Source organism: Numida meleagris, chromosome 19 (genome assembly GCF_002078875.1).
Source record: "Numida meleagris isolate 19003 breed g44 Domestic line chromosome 19, NumMel1.0, whole genome shotgun sequence".
Classification (NCBI taxonomy): domain Eukaryota; kingdom Metazoa; phylum Chordata; class Aves; order Galliformes; family Numididae; genus Numida; species Numida meleagris.
The window spans coordinates 10,804,960-10,823,220 of NC_034427.1; the positions used below are offsets into that span (position 1 = coordinate 10,804,960).

The window sequence follows — 18,261 nt, forward strand, 5'->3', positions numbered from 1 at the left end:
AAACTGCACCCATTTTGCTCAGCTCAGTACAGTAAAAGCAGACAGGGTAAAAAGCACCTTTAACTTCTAATAACATGAAAAATCAGAACTGAAAACAATTAAATTGTAAGGCCAGTGCTAACAGCTGAAATTTTAGCTATCTCTGCAGTACAGAAATACTCTGAAGCACTTCACCTACCAGCCACTGAAACACATCTGCTCACAGTAGTAAACTAACTAGTCATGACCGGGACTGGAACAGGTTCCCTCTCGGAATCTGCCCTGTCAGTCGGCAGAGATTTCCCAGTGAAAGGCTTTCATCAGCGGAGCTTCAGAAATCCCCTCAGCAGCTTATTCTATTTCCAGAGACACTTCAAAGTTCGTCACAAAGACTTTTTCCCGGTGGACAAATTTTCAGAAATGCTGAGCGGAGGAAGAAGGGCACACTTTTGTTTTTGGACTGCAAACAGATGTCTGCTTGTAAGTATTGTTACACAAACTACCCTGTTTTTTTCAGGTGTCAGGATCTGCCGAGGTCTCCATTGACAGCGATCTGTGGCCCTGATCCTGCTGCTTGCGGATAGTGGGAATTTTATCACTGACTTCCACAGAAGAGGTGTAGAAAGTGCCAGCACCGTTAGAAACACACACAGCCTATGAGATAGGCCTGGGGGAAAGAAGAAAACCTGCTCTCTTCCACAAAATGTTACATCATTGTATGTCTTGCAACGTTATCATAATTCATCTTAGACATTCGTACGGCACCAATCCCAGTCAGTACTAACATCACTAAGGCACTGGACTGGTACTGCGCTGACACGGGTTCTATCTCCTCAGCTGCGGCCTATTTCCTCTGTAATCACATTTATATCTTTTGCTTTTCCTGATACATCATTTTTGACATTTGAAAACAGAATACAATACAAAACATCCTCATCGTTTACAGGAGCACTGTGCCACAACTAATTACAAGGCGCTCAGATTTTAAAGTGATGGTCGTTAATACTTCTGCGCACAGATTTACAGGGAAAAGCAAATTGTGCTGCAGGTATCAATCATGTGCAACACACTGGAACAGAACCAGCTTCAGCTCCTCCAAAGGTGACGACATACTCTAGGTTACATCCTACCCTCAGTGCTGTGATTCAAAATACTTTCTAGCCAAATGAAGATACGCTCTTAGGGCTCCTATCTGACCACTGGTCCAGCACGCCGTCGTGCTTTTGCAGCAAAGTCTGCTTCCAACAACTTAACAGAGCTCCAGATTGAGCCTCTAAGAGAGCAGTTTTTTGATGCTTTCAGAAGCTGCTGAACGTCGTTTGTTTTGTAAGTCTATAGTCAATTTATCTCCACATTATTAAAAACCTTCAGGAGACATCACTAGTCTGATGCATCACACTGGCTGCTGAGTGTGTACTGATGTACAAATGGCTCGAAGTTCTTGCATTGAAATAAGTTACTGCAAATGCACAGTAGCTGATTTTGAAACCACAACATCTCTACAATTTATTATTATTTTTTACAAAATACCCAAAGTGATCAGACCATATTGTAGGTTACTGGCTTGCCAAAGGTTATGTTTTTAAATCAAAACCATTTCTGAGTTACAGAAGTGCCAAAAACAATCTTGAACCAGTATTTTTTTTTTTTTTTTGAAACCAACCCCCATCCAACGAACCAGTTGTATAACTTAAAACAGAAACAAAAGTTTGTGTTGGAAACTGTTTAAAAACCAACCCACCAAATCATGCTAGAGCAGTAGCCTCGTAGGGCAAAGATTTTAGCTTAGGGCAATTTAGTGCCAAGATATAGACCCTTTATAATGGAAATACTGACACAACCTCAACTATAGTGATGCAAATGTGCCCTAAAACACTGTATTTGCTTTTATTAATAAAAGTGGTAGTGTTTACATTTGCAGGTATCTTACACTTCAGCATCACAATGAATACTGAGTAGAATGAGTAAAATTTTGGCTGTAAGGTCAGAAGTTTCCAAACAGATGAATGAGACAGAAGTGAAAGTCCTCAATCATGAAACAAGAAGTTCAAATAAATAAATAAAACAAAACTAGGAAATATGGGTAAGCATTAGGTTGGAATGGTTCAATTAATTGCAAATTATGGCCACTAAATTAGAGAGACAGAAGAAAACACAGTAACTTATTAAATAGCAAGCATTAAAGCTTTATGGTTTTGTATTTAAAAAAGAAAAAGAAGCTGTTAAAAATAAGACTTGCATTTACCAGGCCACCAAACTGCATGGACTAATAAAGAGACTAACAAAGGCAATACTGAGACATTAAGACACACACACACTCCGTACTTGTGCAACTCAACTATATTCAAAACAATTGCCTTTCTCCTCACTTAAAAAAAATGCATCCCCTAAACGATTCTGTTCGTATAAAGCTTTACAGGAAGGTTTCTGAAACTGCTACTGTCTTACATAGCTCACTGTTATGATGCATCCTTCTTGTATCAGAGGAAGAAGTTGGTTCGTTTGTTTGTTGGTTTAAATGGAGGGGCTTTGCTTCTCCCAGGTGAGAGACTGCATTCCTCACACCACATGTTCTCCCCATTATAAATTTGGTGTTTACACCAACTTCTCCTAGGCTTAAGGAGATGAAGGGTTGGCACTAAATGAAAGATTTTGGCTCCTGTAACTAAAATTAAGGCTCACAATGAATTTCCTTTTCACTCTGCGCGTCCCATTTTGATCTCCTGGAAACACCAGCCCTTAACCTGCAGGCACTGGATACATTCTCAAGTGACAGGGCGACTTTCACCCGCATTCTCCTGCAGTTCTGCCGAGTTCCGGTGACAACTTTCTAAATGTGTGAACAGGAAAGAGAATTTTTCAAAAACAAAGATCAACTGCAGCTGACATTTTTAGACGATTTAGTGTCTTCTGAAAAAAATCAATACTAATCTTGAATTCTTTGAATTAGGAGTGACTGGGACATGAACGCCATCAAATCCCAGCTCTTTACATATGTGAAAATGGACGAGGCAATTAATTTTCATGTAAAAGTTCAGCCACAAAAGCAATGGAAACTCACAATCCTGAAGAGCTGCAGTCTGAGTATTGAAGGCATCTGATACCTGAAGCAAATCTAGCTGCACAGACATCACTGACCACAGCCTAATTTTAATTTAAACTGGACCTTTTCCCAAAAGAGAAACACGGGATCTTGGATGAAGGGAAGCTAGTGTGAAAGGCAAAGAGGCAAGTGTTCGTTTTCCTTTTGTTTTCCTTTTAAAGTCACTGCATTAAGATCCAGATCAGTTTAGGGGTGTAAATGAAAAGGAAGAGGGGTGTTTGAGTAATATAAGCTAACACTGTTCTAAATGTGTTATTACAGTTGTAATTTCTGACTGTACAAATTGTACACGTAGGTTTAGACACATGAAAAAGTAACACACTCACAGAGACATAAAACACCTAGGTATAAAATATAAAGCAGTGTAGTAGTTACTAAAATTACATGCTCTCTTATTGCTACAGTGATTTTTGCTCTTTTTCTTTTTACTGTACCACATGTTGTTCTAAGCATATAATTTGCATAAATTATTCAAGTTTAAGAAAAATCCACACATCTTCACTTTAAGCTACTTATATAGTTAATATAAAACAAAAAGGTTCTAAAGTATCTCTTTATTAAAAGAGAAATAAAAATGTCATTTGAAACTGGAATTCAGTGGCCAAATCCAAGGGCAGTGCACACCTTGTCATCCTGGTATTATGCCCACGCAGTGTAAGTGGAGGTTGGTGGGGTATTTGGCCCAGTCTAGAGATGGTCACCAGACCTGCATGATGCCCTACGTGTTTGTTATTGTTCTGTTTTTGTCTTTAGCAAAAAGGACTACGAATGACCAAAGACTAACATTTATCATTTGTAGCAAAATTTGGTTTATGTAGAAACAAGCCATGTTTTGCATTTGGATAGAGATTTAAATGAATTAAAGCTAAAATTAAAAAGCATGATGCTGCAACATCTGGTCACTTGTTGAAGACCTCACTTTTAAAGTGGTTAAGTTTGCACAATTTATACTTTTTTCTTTTTTTTTTCCTTTTTTTCTTTTTTTTCTTTTTTTTTTTTTTTTACTAAACAGTATTTTTCCTTCTTTTATAAACCAGAAAAACTAAACTACAGATAAATTTTCCCTACCTTGAGCTAATGCTGCAGATAGGGTTGACAAAGCTGTACAGCGCAATCAAACATACTTACATCTTAGCTCATTGTACAGGTACAGCCATAATCAAGGCACAAAGATCTTCTACAAGTTATTTTTTTTCAATAAAGTTGTACAAAATAATACATTTTACAGTCTGTACAAGAATAATAATCCAGCAGTAAAATAAAAAATGAGGGGAGGGAAGAAGAAAAAGAAGGGAAAGACTGTGAGGACTACAGTCCAGATAATGATTTTTATAGCAGACGGGATCATCAGTGGACAAACTGAAAACAGTGTGTGGTTAACTCTTTCTGCGATCACAGGCCATATGCAGTTCGATTCATAAATGTCCATGGTTGTCTTAAGACCACCAAGACTGGTTTTAAAAATACCCTTCTGAAAGGTAGCAGTTGGTTTTTGCACTGTCTAGGTCTGTTGTAGAATTGTCAGTATTTCCGTTCAAAGCCACATTACAGTCAGAGAACCAAACTCAAGTGTCTGTCTTCAAACTTGGTCTGTGACTTGGCACCTTCTTTAGTCTGATGCAGTGAATGGTACAAGGTGGAGATCACGGGTTATATGATTACGCCCACAACAGTGCTAAATTACCTAAAGCATTCTCTCCCCAATTTTTGTTTTATGCTTTAAATTTTAACCCCCAATTCTTTCGGGTGCTCCACATTCAGGGCATTCAATTAATTAGTTTATTTCTTTCTTTTTTTTCCTTTTTTTCTTTTTTTGTTAATAACAGTGTTAGGGAGTCCTCATGGAAATGGCCTTTAAGTGTTAGGGGCCATCTCAAACTGTCCGAGGGGTACAGAAGCAAGCTTAGAAGTGCTGCTATTGTCCAGCAAGGAGAAAAAGTTGAGGGGTGCAAATCAATGGGAGATTCAAACAGTTCTCTTCCGTCCCTTGTGGGCAAGGGTGTATTTTTTCTTTTCTAATAAGGAATAAGGAGTCCAAAACACAGAAAAAAGTGCTGTCCATCACAACAACTCGTATTGGCGAAGGTGCATGCGCTGAATAATGTCCCGACAGTCATTGAAAACCCTCCGGATGTTCTCTGTATCCACTGCACATGTGAAGTGAGGATAGCAATAGTGCCTTCCATCTCCACTTGCTGTGCTGATTCTCTGTTGGAAGTAAGAGAGAGACACTAGGTTACAGTAAAACTGGAGAAAACAAAGAACACGGTCTCAGACCTCAGGTGAATGAAGGTTGAGGTAGGTAGGTGCGAGCTGTGTTTTCCAAGGGCACAGCTCAGGGACATGACCCAGCGGTGGGTGGTTAGAGTTAGGGCAGCATGGTTAGGCTGCGGTTGGACTCGATGATCTCTGCACATACAAAATAGGAATCTGCCTCATTGTACAAGCCTTTTTAGCCCTGTTTTACACTTAAAAAAAAGCCTCCCTCAAAGATTTTTTTTGTTCCAGTTTAAAATGAGCCCACAACTTCATTACCATGCTCACCATTACAACTGAATTCAATAACACTTAAAACCTCTGTCTAGTATAGCTTTAGCAATGACTAAAGTCTAGTCATTAGTCATGACTAGTAATGGAAAAGTGTACAAGAAAATATCATTAATATGATGTATGGAATAAAAGCCTGGCCCCACTAACAGCAGCAGGATTTCACTCATTATTCTCCATTTGAGGCTTCTTATTTCTCACCAATGCTTTTGCAATTTAATTACAGACCGTGTCAACAAACATGAGCAGCTAACAAAGTGCTGAGCTGTTAAACATATCTGTTCTGTGCAGTGCAGACATAAAATATAAACTACACAAGAAGTGGCAGCATTTTTCGGTATTAAAAAGTGCCTAAGAGCCTGCATTTAAGAAGAATCACAAAAGGAATGCTGAATGAAAGGAAATACTTACAAGAAACTCGTCTCTAATAAAATACTTGGCCCTTGTAACTCTGGGATCCTCACCAGGCTCTGGTGTTGCTGATTAATAATAAAATAAACATCTCATTAAAACGCACATTTTTTTCTGATAGCTCCTAAAAATCAGAACTTGTCCTGTTTTCCGTTCACATGTGATAGAAACATACATCTTTTGCAAAACTAAGAAATAAAACAAAACTTAATATTTAAAACAGCAAGATATTAAAATATTTAAAACAAATACTGTTAGAGTGTCAGTAGTATCAGACATCTGGCAGATTAGAACAATGACTGCAAATATGACTGAAAGGAGTACACTCTTGCTACTACTGGGTCTCACACCACAATAGCTTGGGAACAGTACTAGTGAGGTTACAGACAGATTGTCATGATAAATGAATATATTCCATTTACTATTGGTCCATCCGTGTACAGATGTGTACGTTTGCACAGTGCTGTGAGAAAGGCCCTTCATCATAGGCTTCCTATTGAAAAAAGGATCATTCTGCTGACTTTTGGCAACCATCTCTGACGCCAGGGTCAACACTGGTCCTTTAGGTACGTGTCAGAGATTGCTGCAGCATCTCCAGCAGTACTGGTATAAACTGCACTGCACTCTATCAGCAAAGTAATAGGATTTAGGCATGACGAAACTATAAATATATTAAACAAATAAAATATAGGATTGTCACATTATAAATACCTAAAACAGAATAGAATAGTTTATTTAGAAGTGACCTACAAAGATCACCTACTCCACCTATCTGACCCCTTCAGAGCTAACTCAAAGTTAAAGCATGTCAGAGCATGACCCAAACACCTCTGAACACAGACAGGTGTGGGGCATCACCCACCTCCCCAGCAGACCTGCTCAGGTGTTGGATCACCCTCACGCTAAAGAAATTTTTCCCTGTGTTCAGCTGCAACCTCCTCTATCACAGCTTTGTGCTGTTCCCTTGTGTTCTAATTCTAACGTTACTGCTTGGCTGAGAAACAATGAGAATTATTTATTCCTGCAGTTTTCACACCTTACCTGAAATTATCAGACATCACAAATGCGATTAATAACAAAATTATACATTGCTGATAAAACTTATAAATCTTACCATCATCTGGTGTAGTGTAGCGAGCAAATTCTGGAAAGTAGTCTTCAATTTTAGATTTCCCTGCCAAAACTTTCTCTGCTAGCAAATCTTGTTTATTCAGGAAAAGAATTACTGAAATGGTCCGTAGCCACCTATAAAAAATTGAAGCTGGATAATCTGAGATGGCACAGCTAGGATAATTTAGTAAAAAGAAACAGAATCTAGTTCTGAAGACAACATGTCATTATGACCCACTATAATAATTGTGAAAGGTGCCTTTCACACGTGAATTCAGCAGTGCAATTCAGGATGCACACACCCTGAGGTTTGGTCCCAATGCAGGCAATGAAATTTACCCTCTTCCTACCATGAATCCAAACACATCAAATAAGTGAGCTTACAGTAGTAAATTAAGAAGTGGCCATCACTGCTTTAATTACTTAACCCTCAATACAGCAACTACCAGTTTGTAACTCTCCAAAGTGTTCCTCAATTAGCTGAGTGCATGAGACATTAATATAACAAGAAGGCAGCTGTGAGCAAAGGCTAGCTTAGACTGTGCAGTGAGAAACAAATAATATAGGTTACTCTCTAACAAGTCTTCACTAAGATTACTAGTTCATTTGACATGAACAATGAAACTTCAATTCACCGACCTGTTGTTCCAGATACTCTTGAAGAGGTTTAGTGCTTCTTGAAGCCGATTGGTCTGATTGTCCTCTCGTATAACCATGTTGTAGCTACTGCTGGCCACCACAAATATGATAGCAGTCACATCTAAATCAAGAAATACTCATCAGTTAATACCAACCTTTAGAAGAAACATCCAAGAATTTATGTGCTCATGAAAAAGCTGCCGAAGCAGCTTCATTAGAAGATCAGGCTGGAATGCCATTATTTTCAGATTTCTAAGTACCAGAAATCAAAAAAGGCTCCTGTCTCTTGCCTGGAGATATTCATAGGATGACAGAATCCCAATATCTGTGTTTCTGTGTGGCTGTGCTGCTCCATACCCCTTACACTGACTTCTAAGATCATCTGCCTCAGACATCAACAGCAGAAGAGATGAGTCAGATTATGAGGTAACAGGAAGAGGAAGGAGCAGAGGTAAAAACCAAACAAATCTGTTATAAATAGCACAGAAGAAAATACTGCACAGTAGTCTCACTTATATCAACAGTGTTCAGCTGATACTCCTATGACAGTAACTGCAGGGAAGAGAGTTCTAACCTGAATTCTACCTCATCTCTTCTGTAGGATCTCACTATAATAACTCGTCTAAAAAAAGACAGACTTCAGCACAGCTTCATAAATATCTTGTCCAAAGAAGAAAGAAAAAGAGGAAAATATTTTCATCAATTTTAGCTTTAAGAAGACTTGTGTGGAGAAAGGTTTCATATCTTCACATAGAGATACAGAGGTGAAATAAACAGCGTCAGTGAAGGTGTGTGTAACACTTCAGGATACACAAAACTACCTCATTTTAACTGTATGGATGTCAGGAATACAGTCTCCTACAATAAACTGGAATATCAGTGTTAAGATTCCAGAGCTTACAGAATGCCTGGAAAAAAACAACAATAAACCCTATTAAATGAAGAGAGGAAAGCTAAGAAGATGGACAGGCTACGCTAAGTTATCAAACTTTAATTCCTTTCCACCTACATTCTCCTTTCCCTGCATCTCCCAGATGAGAGTTACAAAAGTTTACATGACAAAAAAAACTCCGTCCAGTATGACTGTTCAGAGAATTGTCTAGCAAGCTACATGGAAAAGAAGATGGCTTTCACAAGGTGAGAATGTAAGACCAACACTGAAAATATGTGGGTGACTACTTTATAAAAACGAATTCTAATCATACCATTAAAACACTGGATCCATTTTCGGCGTTCATCTCGTTGCCCTCCAACATCAAACATACTAGGAAAAAACACATAAGCTGAGTCACAGTACTTCTCAGACAAATGAAAACAGCACATGTAAGAAATTTTAAGAGTTCCACGTCACAGAAACTAGAAGAAATCAGGGATTATGAGAACCCTAGCGGTATCAGTTCATTGCCATATGCAAGCAGGGCTTTCATTACAAAATATAACTGTTTGCTTTCACTAATGCCTACAGGTAAAGAGTAAAAAATTCTGGTGTATGCACATTGCAGGTTCATTTTCATCCTTACAAAGACAACGCTGAAAGGTTCTGCAGCAAGGAGGTATTATTTCCTCCATTTTATCCTGGTTCTTCTGCACTGTGTTAAATAATGGAAAAAAGAATAAGCAAAAGAGGATACTTACTGAAAATTTACTTTGTCCACCTGAAACTTGGTTTCAAAAATTCCTGATGTCAAAACTCTGCATCTGAGAAGATCCTAGAGCATAAAGGAAAAGTAATTGATTCTACATATGCTTTATATAATTCTTCACATACCCAGCAATAAAACTTGTTACTTAGCGCTGACAGTGTGCTACAAAAACAGAGCATTATGTAGCAGCATTCTGATCTCAGAAATGCCTACACAAAAAACCCTGTGCTTGACTTTAAAAGCATATATATTTTCACAATCAGGTTGCCAGTGCCAAGCCTGGAAGAGAACTCTCACAGGTCACTTACAGCGAATGTGACAGTTCAGACCAGTGGCACAATCATCACCGGAGATCTGCATTCCCTGATTTCAGTGGGACTGTGGTGCACAACAGGACCTTTAAGCAACGACCAGCCCATTCCCAACCTCAACAGACAGACCTTCCCCCCAGCTACTCAGTGCTTGGCTATTAAAAGAAGTGCCCAGGTCTCTGAATTTTCCATCTTTTTCCCTTTTAAGGAAATCAGCAACTTAACCACCTAAATCTCTTAAGAACCGTGTTTCTCAAAGATAGAATTTGAAACTTCCTGTAAAAACAAAAACAATCTCAATAATTTGAGAGCTATAAAAAATTGAAAAAAAATTGAAATGACGATAATTGCTACAAAAGCCTATTATGTAGGTTGCTCTGAAAGTAATGCCTCCTATTTATTTCCATGGAAACGACAGGAGATACAAACAACACAATAACACTATCTGATAAATTCTCAGTGACAAAACACTGTTTTGTTTTTTTTTTCTAACATAGTCACCACCATTATCTATGCATTTTTGCCAGTGATAAAGAACAGCATGCATGCTATGCTCATATAAATCTGCACCAGCAGAGGTGAGCACTGTTTCACAGGTGCTATGCTGGTGTTCTTGCTAGGAAAATATTGCCCACATAGTCCATCTTTCATCAGATGGAAGTCAGGACAGTGCCAAATCCAAACTATATGGTGGGTGTCGTAGGATAGTCCAGCCAAAACTGACAATACGCTCCATGGTCCTCAGACTGGTATGGAGCCTGGTGTTACTGTGTTGCAAAAGAAAAAGGTTGTTTTCTTCTCTGGCCCGGCTCTGGAAGTATGAGCCTTCAGCTTAAAACAGCGTCGTGATGGAGTGCTCAGAGTTGATGGTTTATCTGGTTCCAGGAAATCCAGAAGGATCATCCCTTTCCTATCCCAAAAGACAGTGCACATCACTATGCCCCCTGAGGGGTGCATCTTGAACTTTTTCTTTGATGGAGAATTCAGGTGTAATCACTCCATGGACTGCCACTTGACTCCATCTTGTAGTGGCGACACCGCATCTCATTGCTGGTAATGATGATCCAGGAAACTGTCACCTTCAGCCTCCTGCTGGTTCAATAGATCCTGACAAACTTGCATATGGTGTTCTTTCTGTCCCTGTGTGAGCATTTGTAGGACTCACCTGGTCCTACTGTTTCCAATGCACTGAAGTTGATACTCATCTGCGTACACAGCTCCCTGCTTATAATGCGCATGGATGAGCTGAGCAAAATGCTCTTCATTTCATGGTGTGACAACTGTGCATGGCCATCCAGGCCACGCCTTGCCTTTCACTTTGCTGTCACCACTGCTGAAACACACCACCCACTGCCTCCCTGTGCTCACATCCAGTGTTTGGTCTCCATATAGGTTCAAAAAGCACTGATGAATGCCAATGGATGCCATTTCTTCTGCACAGAGGAATTATATTCCACACCTTTGCTCCATACGCACTTCCATGTCAGACATCCTCCTGTCTGACTGCCCCTCTGCTGCCATCTGTCACACAGCAACAACATGGAACGGGATGTTGGTGGGAAGGTTCAAGTCCCACTGCCACAGCACCAACATCTGCCTCTGATGTTGTGGGCAAACATCAGAAAACAGGAGGCATTACTCTCAGAGCAGCCCTCTTTAAAGAAAAAAACAACAAAAATATACTGTTGTATTTTATTTGTGTGCACTGAAAAGCAGTGACAGCAATAACGCAGTGCCTACCAGGTAATTAACATTGATGAGCCTATTTTGCATAAGCATCAGACACAGTCCAATGGTAACTAACTACAAAATATCACTCTGAATTCATTTAAAGGTATTATTACTTAGGACTTAGAAGTTTGGTGTTCTTCACAGCAGATCCAAATAGCAGCCAAACTGTAACATTTGGAGTATGTAGACAAGATCATGAACAGATTGTAAAAAAATGTATGTGCACAATACAAGCTCTGTTCTTAGCACATAGAGATCAAACTGGTTAATCAAAGTCAAAACCACACAAAATCCAAAGGTTATACAACACTGTTAAATCATTAAACAAAGTGGCTACAATTTAACATCGGTAGAAAATTACTGATATTTTAATACTCACATTGAAATACATATATTTAAATATTGTTCTAGCTTGATCCCTGGATTTCAAATAGTTAGAAAATTCTAATGTCCTAATACACAGAAACAAGTTTGGAAAAGTGGATTCTCTGCAGTTCTGCACCACCAGAAATCAAAACAAGTGAGACAGGAAAACAGTCAAACAAAAAACACTACCTACCTCAAGAAAAAGAAAATAAGGAAGCAATTTAATAATTAATTGCACTCAGCAGTTATTAGAACAAACACGTAACGTCCCAGAGGAAAATCCACATGGGCCTGTTTTACTGTAAGCCCGTGGAGTTTGTACGCAGTCAGTGGTCCCAAACAAAGGCCATAAATAGTTGTTCTTACTGTTACTTACAAACGTAGTACTTAAATACTTACCCGTAAGTAACTACTCCAAATAAATAATAAGCAATTTACTTAGTACAAGACTCAAACGACACAGTAATTTTTACTGGAATACTAAATACGTACAGTACATGGTAACATCTGCATTAGTGCCAGAAACAGCCATCGGAAAATTAATGAGGGAGATATCCTGAAAGACACAGGGTGCAGAAAACTGTCTAATTCCTTAATGAAATTTTCCTCACCTGGTCAGACGGTGTATACTCATTTTGTTTGACTATGTCAATCTTGTCTAGAAAACTGGGGGGAAAAAAAAAAGAAAAAAAAATATTTTTTAATTCTCAAATTAGATAGATACATTTATTAACCAATGAGTTCTCACGTATCAGGAGGTTACGTTTTAATGCATTCAGATGCACACGGTGCTGGATGCAAGGAAAACGCTCAACATCCCTCTGTCAGCACCGGCAGCTCGCAGCCCCGCAGCAGCCAGCAGAGGGCCACGGCCACGGCCGCACACAGCGGGCACTGCCCAGCACCCAGCACCCAGCACCCAGCACCCAGCACCCAGCACCCAGCACCCAGCACCCAGCACCCAGCACCCAGCACCCAGCACCCAGCTTCCTTTGGGTAATGCTCTCACGTCACCTGTGCAACGTAAGCTGCTCCTGCTAGCGGTAAGGCAATAATTTGCTTACATGTAAGAATCCCGAAAGTAACATTTAAATATATATCTATATCGTCACTAAGTCACTTAGTAAATTAAATCCCTAAACTGATTTCATTACAAGTTAGTGAAGTGAGAGAGAACGCTGCTTCTGCTGACAACTGTTGGGAGAAATTTTTCAGTTTACTTTTTGGAGAAGCAGTACTAGCAGGTACGGATATAAAGTAGGTATAGAAGTATTTATTTCCTTCCAAACGATTAGAATTTGAATAAAAGAAGGTATCACTGAGTCCTTCATTTTTATATTTCAACCAACAAACTGTAACCTCCTAATTATCTTTCACCTTAACCCAGAGAGTAAAAATCTCAAGGAAGCAAACTGGGAAGTTTTACTGCGGCGTTACCATAAGACTCAGAGACAGCACAGAGGAAGCTTCAGAACACAGACGTGATGCTTCCAGGCACCTTCCCCACCTCGCCCCGTGCCAAGCATGCAGCAGTACGACACAGGACCCAGACACCTTTCATTTTCATATTAATAGGAGATTAGCTGGAAGTGCTTTTACAGTTAACTTCAGTGATAACGTTAATGATTAATCAGTCCTCAAACCCATATACTTGAGTTTCCTTTTAAATTCCTGTGCATTCATTTTGCCCTTACGAAGCAGAAATGACAGTGAAGATGAGATTTCACTTCTGATCTCCACACACAGAGAGAGATGTGAACGTGCACTAACTACAGTCCTGAGCAACGACTCAAAGCAGGAAAAAGGTGACCGAGTCCCACACTGACACATCAGAAACCAAAATGCCATGAAAATTAGTCAGGGTTTTTAGCCCTCAGTTTCAGGCCCTGCTGCCCGGCCAGCTTTCAAGATGCAGTGCAGGGAGGGAGGAAAAACGATGGCATGTTTTAACAGCAGCTTCGGAGTGAAGATATTTTTGCAGGGAGCTACATTACCTTCTTGTTTCAGAGAGCAAGGAAAAGCAATTTTTGATTAGTCTGAGTTACAGACTTGATAACGTATTAGAATGTACCATAGCAAACATGCTATTAAAAAAGTAAGACGAAGTACAGAGTTCAATTTCTGTTCTGAAAGAAGACGTGGAGATGGACAAAGGTAAAACTGATGACCAAATGCATACTGCACCATTTGCAAGCTGGAGTTTTCCCTCATCTCTTCCAAGTTGACTAATAACACCTTTTTCTTTTTGCTCCAAAGGAAAAGAAGCAAAGCTTTTTGTTCAACACACAGAGGATGTTAGATATGGTTGACAATCATCATCAATTCCAACTAGTACAAATGCTTTCCCCTTACAATGCACTTTTTTTTTTTTAAACACCAGCTTCAGAATCACGTGGAGATTTCAGAAGTTGGATGGTGCTTGAAAAACATTCGGAACATATCACATTCATAAAGATGTAAAGGTGATCACTACAGCTTCCAGGCTTCTTGTACTGAACTCACCTACTCGTAACACTTCACGCAAGGTTCCACAAAAGGTGAGTTTTTCGTTTGCTTTTCAACATACTGCTAATCAGCTTAATGGATTTTGGAAACTAATAGAAAATAACAACACGATATTGCTACAACCTGGAACTGGAAGTACAAACCTCTTACTGTTGTTTATGGAGACTATTTTTAGGCCTATGCTTTCCTTGCAAAACATCAGCCACACAGGAGAAGCAGCACTGTACTCGAGATGAAATCCAACAGCCATGTTCATGCCAGATAAAACAAGTTGGAATGGAATAAACATCTCTTCTTCCCCCCAAAAATGAGCTCCAGCACTCAGTAACATCTGATGTTTGTAACAATACAAGTTCAAGAAGAAAGTCTTTCACTGTGCAATAGTTACCAGAAAACCTACATGACTTCTAGTGGCATTCGAAGGAAACCAAGCAAAGCAATAATGCTACATGAACATTTCCTCCTGAGCATACTCCTTCTCATTAAAAATCCGCTCTATCAACTTTAGAATGGGTTAAAGACGTTGAAAGGTTGATTTTTTTTTGCACAAGCATTAAAAAGAAGCATCATTCTCTCAACAGAACAACTGGAAAAATAAATGTGGTCTAAAATAAGCAGCAGTAGTGGGAGCACAAGGGTTCAGAAAAGTTCAATACACTGTTCATAGATGTCTATGTCATTGTTAGTCAAGACCAAATAACTGATCCAGTAAATGAAACTAACAATCAAGTGAGGTGAGAACAAAGCTTAATTCAAAATGAAAACAAATTCAGCATCATTAATTTTTATTTTTAGCACTTATTATGCTCTACCCAAAACAAAAGTACTACCTTGAGCGCTGAGTTCACTGCTGTTAGATTGTGCTAAGTCCATTGGAGAAATGCCCATCTACTGTGTCAGCAATGAATTTCACAGTGAGAAAAATAAGTGACCTCGGTGAAATAACTCAAACAAGACTGTCAAACCATGAAACCAAATTTTATATTGAGAGGAAGTTTTGCACCAAGATACAAAGTCAGATTTTCTCTTCTGTGAAATTTTTCCAGAAATTATATGGGAAAGCTGTTTTCCAGAACACAAATCATTCATTCAGCACTGCTTCCAATTCTCACTTAGGACCAGATTCTGAACGTGACTAAATAACAGTTACTGCTCTGCAAAACACTGACACTTGGTGTAGGCATTTTTGCCTGTACTACTTATTAGAAGAAAATAAAATTACTGCTATGCTGCTAAGAGATGTGTTAAAAAAAAAAAAAAAGAGATCCTAAGTCATTTCTAGACAGCAATACTGGTGAGGAAGCATTGCTAGGACAGCAGCAGATGCATCACTGGGATATTAAAATGCAAGGTATTAATAAAAAATATAAACCATCTGAAATACAAACCGCACTTTATTTTTGGATCCTTCTCCTCAGCTTGGGGAGAGAAACAGCCACATGAAATGTTGGGCATGCATCTTTGTGAAGAATCCAGTTTCTTTAATTGTATGGGATGTGCTTAGAAAGCAGGACTCACGCAGACAGACACACAGAAGCTTTCTTTAGCTCCCCCTCAATGTAATTAAGTCATACACATACCACTGATTATTTCAATTTTTTTAGCAAGTTTATTATGCCAAAATTGTGCCCCAATTTTCCCTTCAATATCAATGCACATTTCTGATTCATTATGGAATTTTTCTCATGTAGGAACTATTGCTCTGGTTTTGCTTTATTCCTCTTTGGGGGGAGCTCACTGAACCACCAATGCTGCCGCAAGACAACGAACTGCAGCGTGCGCTGGAAAGGCACGTAACACACTAAAACCTCAGCCTCCAGAAACAGCAGACTTCACCACTTGGGGAAGAACGGGGAGGGGGATATTAGAGTGCCTTTCCTCGTGCATGTCCTGACAGCCTTTTCAATACACATTAAGTTGATGCTCCTCTCTTTGTGATTTGATGAAATGGTTGATAGGAAAGAACGAAATTTGCTCTGTCAAGACGGGGTTTTGTTTTCAGTCTAGAGTAACACCAGAAATGTCTCTTCAATCTGACAACACACCTATATTTGAAAAGCTGCATTTCCATCAGCTTTTTTTTCTGTCAACATAACCTGAATTTGTATACAAAATGTCTCCGATATGACATACTAAGATCCCAGCTTTAGTATTGGTGGATGCTGCACATAAATCCAAAATCTCAAAGCCAACTAAATAGAACATTTGTTTATAACTTACTTCCCTCAGCAGGAGCACGGAACGCCATATTTGAGAAGTTTCTTGCCTCTGACAGCCCCGAGGTACTTTACAGACAGTAAATCACACAAGTCCTGCCAGCCTTAATCCCTGCTGCATTTCCTGCCTCTACCACTGCATCCCAAAATGCACATCTCAGATTAATCTTATTTTAAAGGTAGAGGATAGGGGAGGAAAAAAAAAAAAAGAAAAGAAAAAAAAATCGAGGCACACGTGGAGTACGTTAGTTGCCCAAAGTCCCTCAAGTCAGTGGAAATGGAATTTTCATTTCCTCTGAGTCATGCGTTTCTATCAAGATATTACTAAGAATTTACCACACTTAGATCTACCCCGATCACCCTTAAAGCCGTCTTCACAATTCAGATTTCTACGTCTGAAAATAAATTAATATTTGTTTGCTGATCTTCCGGAAGAACAAACTGTACAAACGAGGGGCAGATTTTTATTATTTATTTACACTCTATCAGGGGCTCCAGAGCTGACTCCAAGCTCTCTTACAGCTGAAATTTAACTCAATGTTGATAGTGTTTATAAAACAAGAGCACATTTTTAATTTCTCAGAACAGATCATGCTTATTTCTACTATACTCCCTTTTTATTCTTTGCCGTACTCCATTATGTGGCTAAAGAATGGCTTTCTAAAAGCTAAACAGCTAACTATCTGACAAAGCCTTTCTTCAGCTTTTTGACTGTGCAGAAGCCAGTCACAGGATCAGCAGAAAGATGCAATGCTCTCTTTGAAATGGGTATTCACAAGGAGAAATGTATTGTGTATGTACAGTAACTTCAACACAGTTAAAAAGAAAAAATAAAATACAGAGGGTTTTTCCAAACCCTGGAAGGTCAGGTCTGTTACAGTGTGAAACCACGGCTGCCCATCAGGCCAAGGTACTGACAGCAAATCCAGGGCACAGCATTTACTTTTCGTTGCAAGCATGCATATCCACATCGACTGCCCCTCAGTTCTTTCCGCTCCTGCTGTTCTTGGGAGCAAGCAGGAGATTAAGGGGGGAAAAGTCCTTCTTAAATCAATGAGAAAGATTTCTGCGACATTTCAGCTGGTTTATTTTGTAAGAGAAGCAGAAAAGCAGGCAAAGTTTCAGGCACGACATAAATAAAATAAGCAAACATTTGATCTGCTGGTATTTACGGCGTCTGCAAACACAGACCGTCTATGAAACCAAACCTGCCACATTCTCTCTCAAAGTGCAGTTAAAATTAAAATTGAGGCATGAGTAGACTTCTGTTTTGTTTTTAAAGCTACATTGGTATTTTCTATGATTTGCAAAGCTGGAAGTTCTGCTGCTGATACGGTCACAGAAGACATGCCACAGACATGTTCCTGGGTCTTTTAAAATGCTCAGAAAGGCGTTACTCCTCTTCCCCTAAACAAAACTAGATATGGAAACGAAAGGAAATAAAGCTTCAAAACCTTTGGGTTACTTTAACTACACTCAAAAAAAAATAAATAATTAGAGACAAGCACATTTGGACGGTACTGTAACAAATAGGATTGGTAGAGCTATGAGAGCACCATACCACACGTCAAAATACCTTAGGTGCACTGTTCTTGTAACGAAATTCTGCATGTCAGTTCTCAGACATGAGGACACCATCCCAAGCCACATGTATACTATGCATCCAAGTTTGTGCATGATATAAGACTCAAACAGATATA

At 39.2% G+C, this 18,261-nt stretch overlaps 1 protein-coding gene across 2 annotated transcripts in view; it reads right to left on the reverse strand.

Moving 5' to 3' along the window:
- Positions 1,457-18,261, reverse strand: part of GNAS (GNAS complex locus) — a 139,340-nt gene continuing 122,535 nt past the window's right edge. For both annotated transcript variants that reach the window (XM_021416897.1, XM_021416898.1), the window contains exons 6-12: positions 12,452-12,506; positions 9,425-9,498; positions 8,995-9,053; positions 7,790-7,910; positions 7,155-7,285; positions 6,041-6,108; positions 1,457-5,290 (exon numbers count right to left, since the gene is read on the reverse strand). In XM_021416897.1, coding sequence (XP_021272572.1) covers positions 5,144-5,290; positions 6,041-6,108; positions 7,155-7,285; positions 7,790-7,910; positions 8,995-9,053; positions 9,425-9,498; positions 12,452-12,506 — 655 coding nt within the window. In that variant the 3' untranslated portion in view covers positions 1,457-5,143. The remainder of the gene's footprint in view (positions 5,291-6,040; positions 6,109-7,154; positions 7,286-7,789; positions 7,911-8,994; positions 9,054-9,424; positions 9,499-12,451; positions 12,507-18,261) is intronic.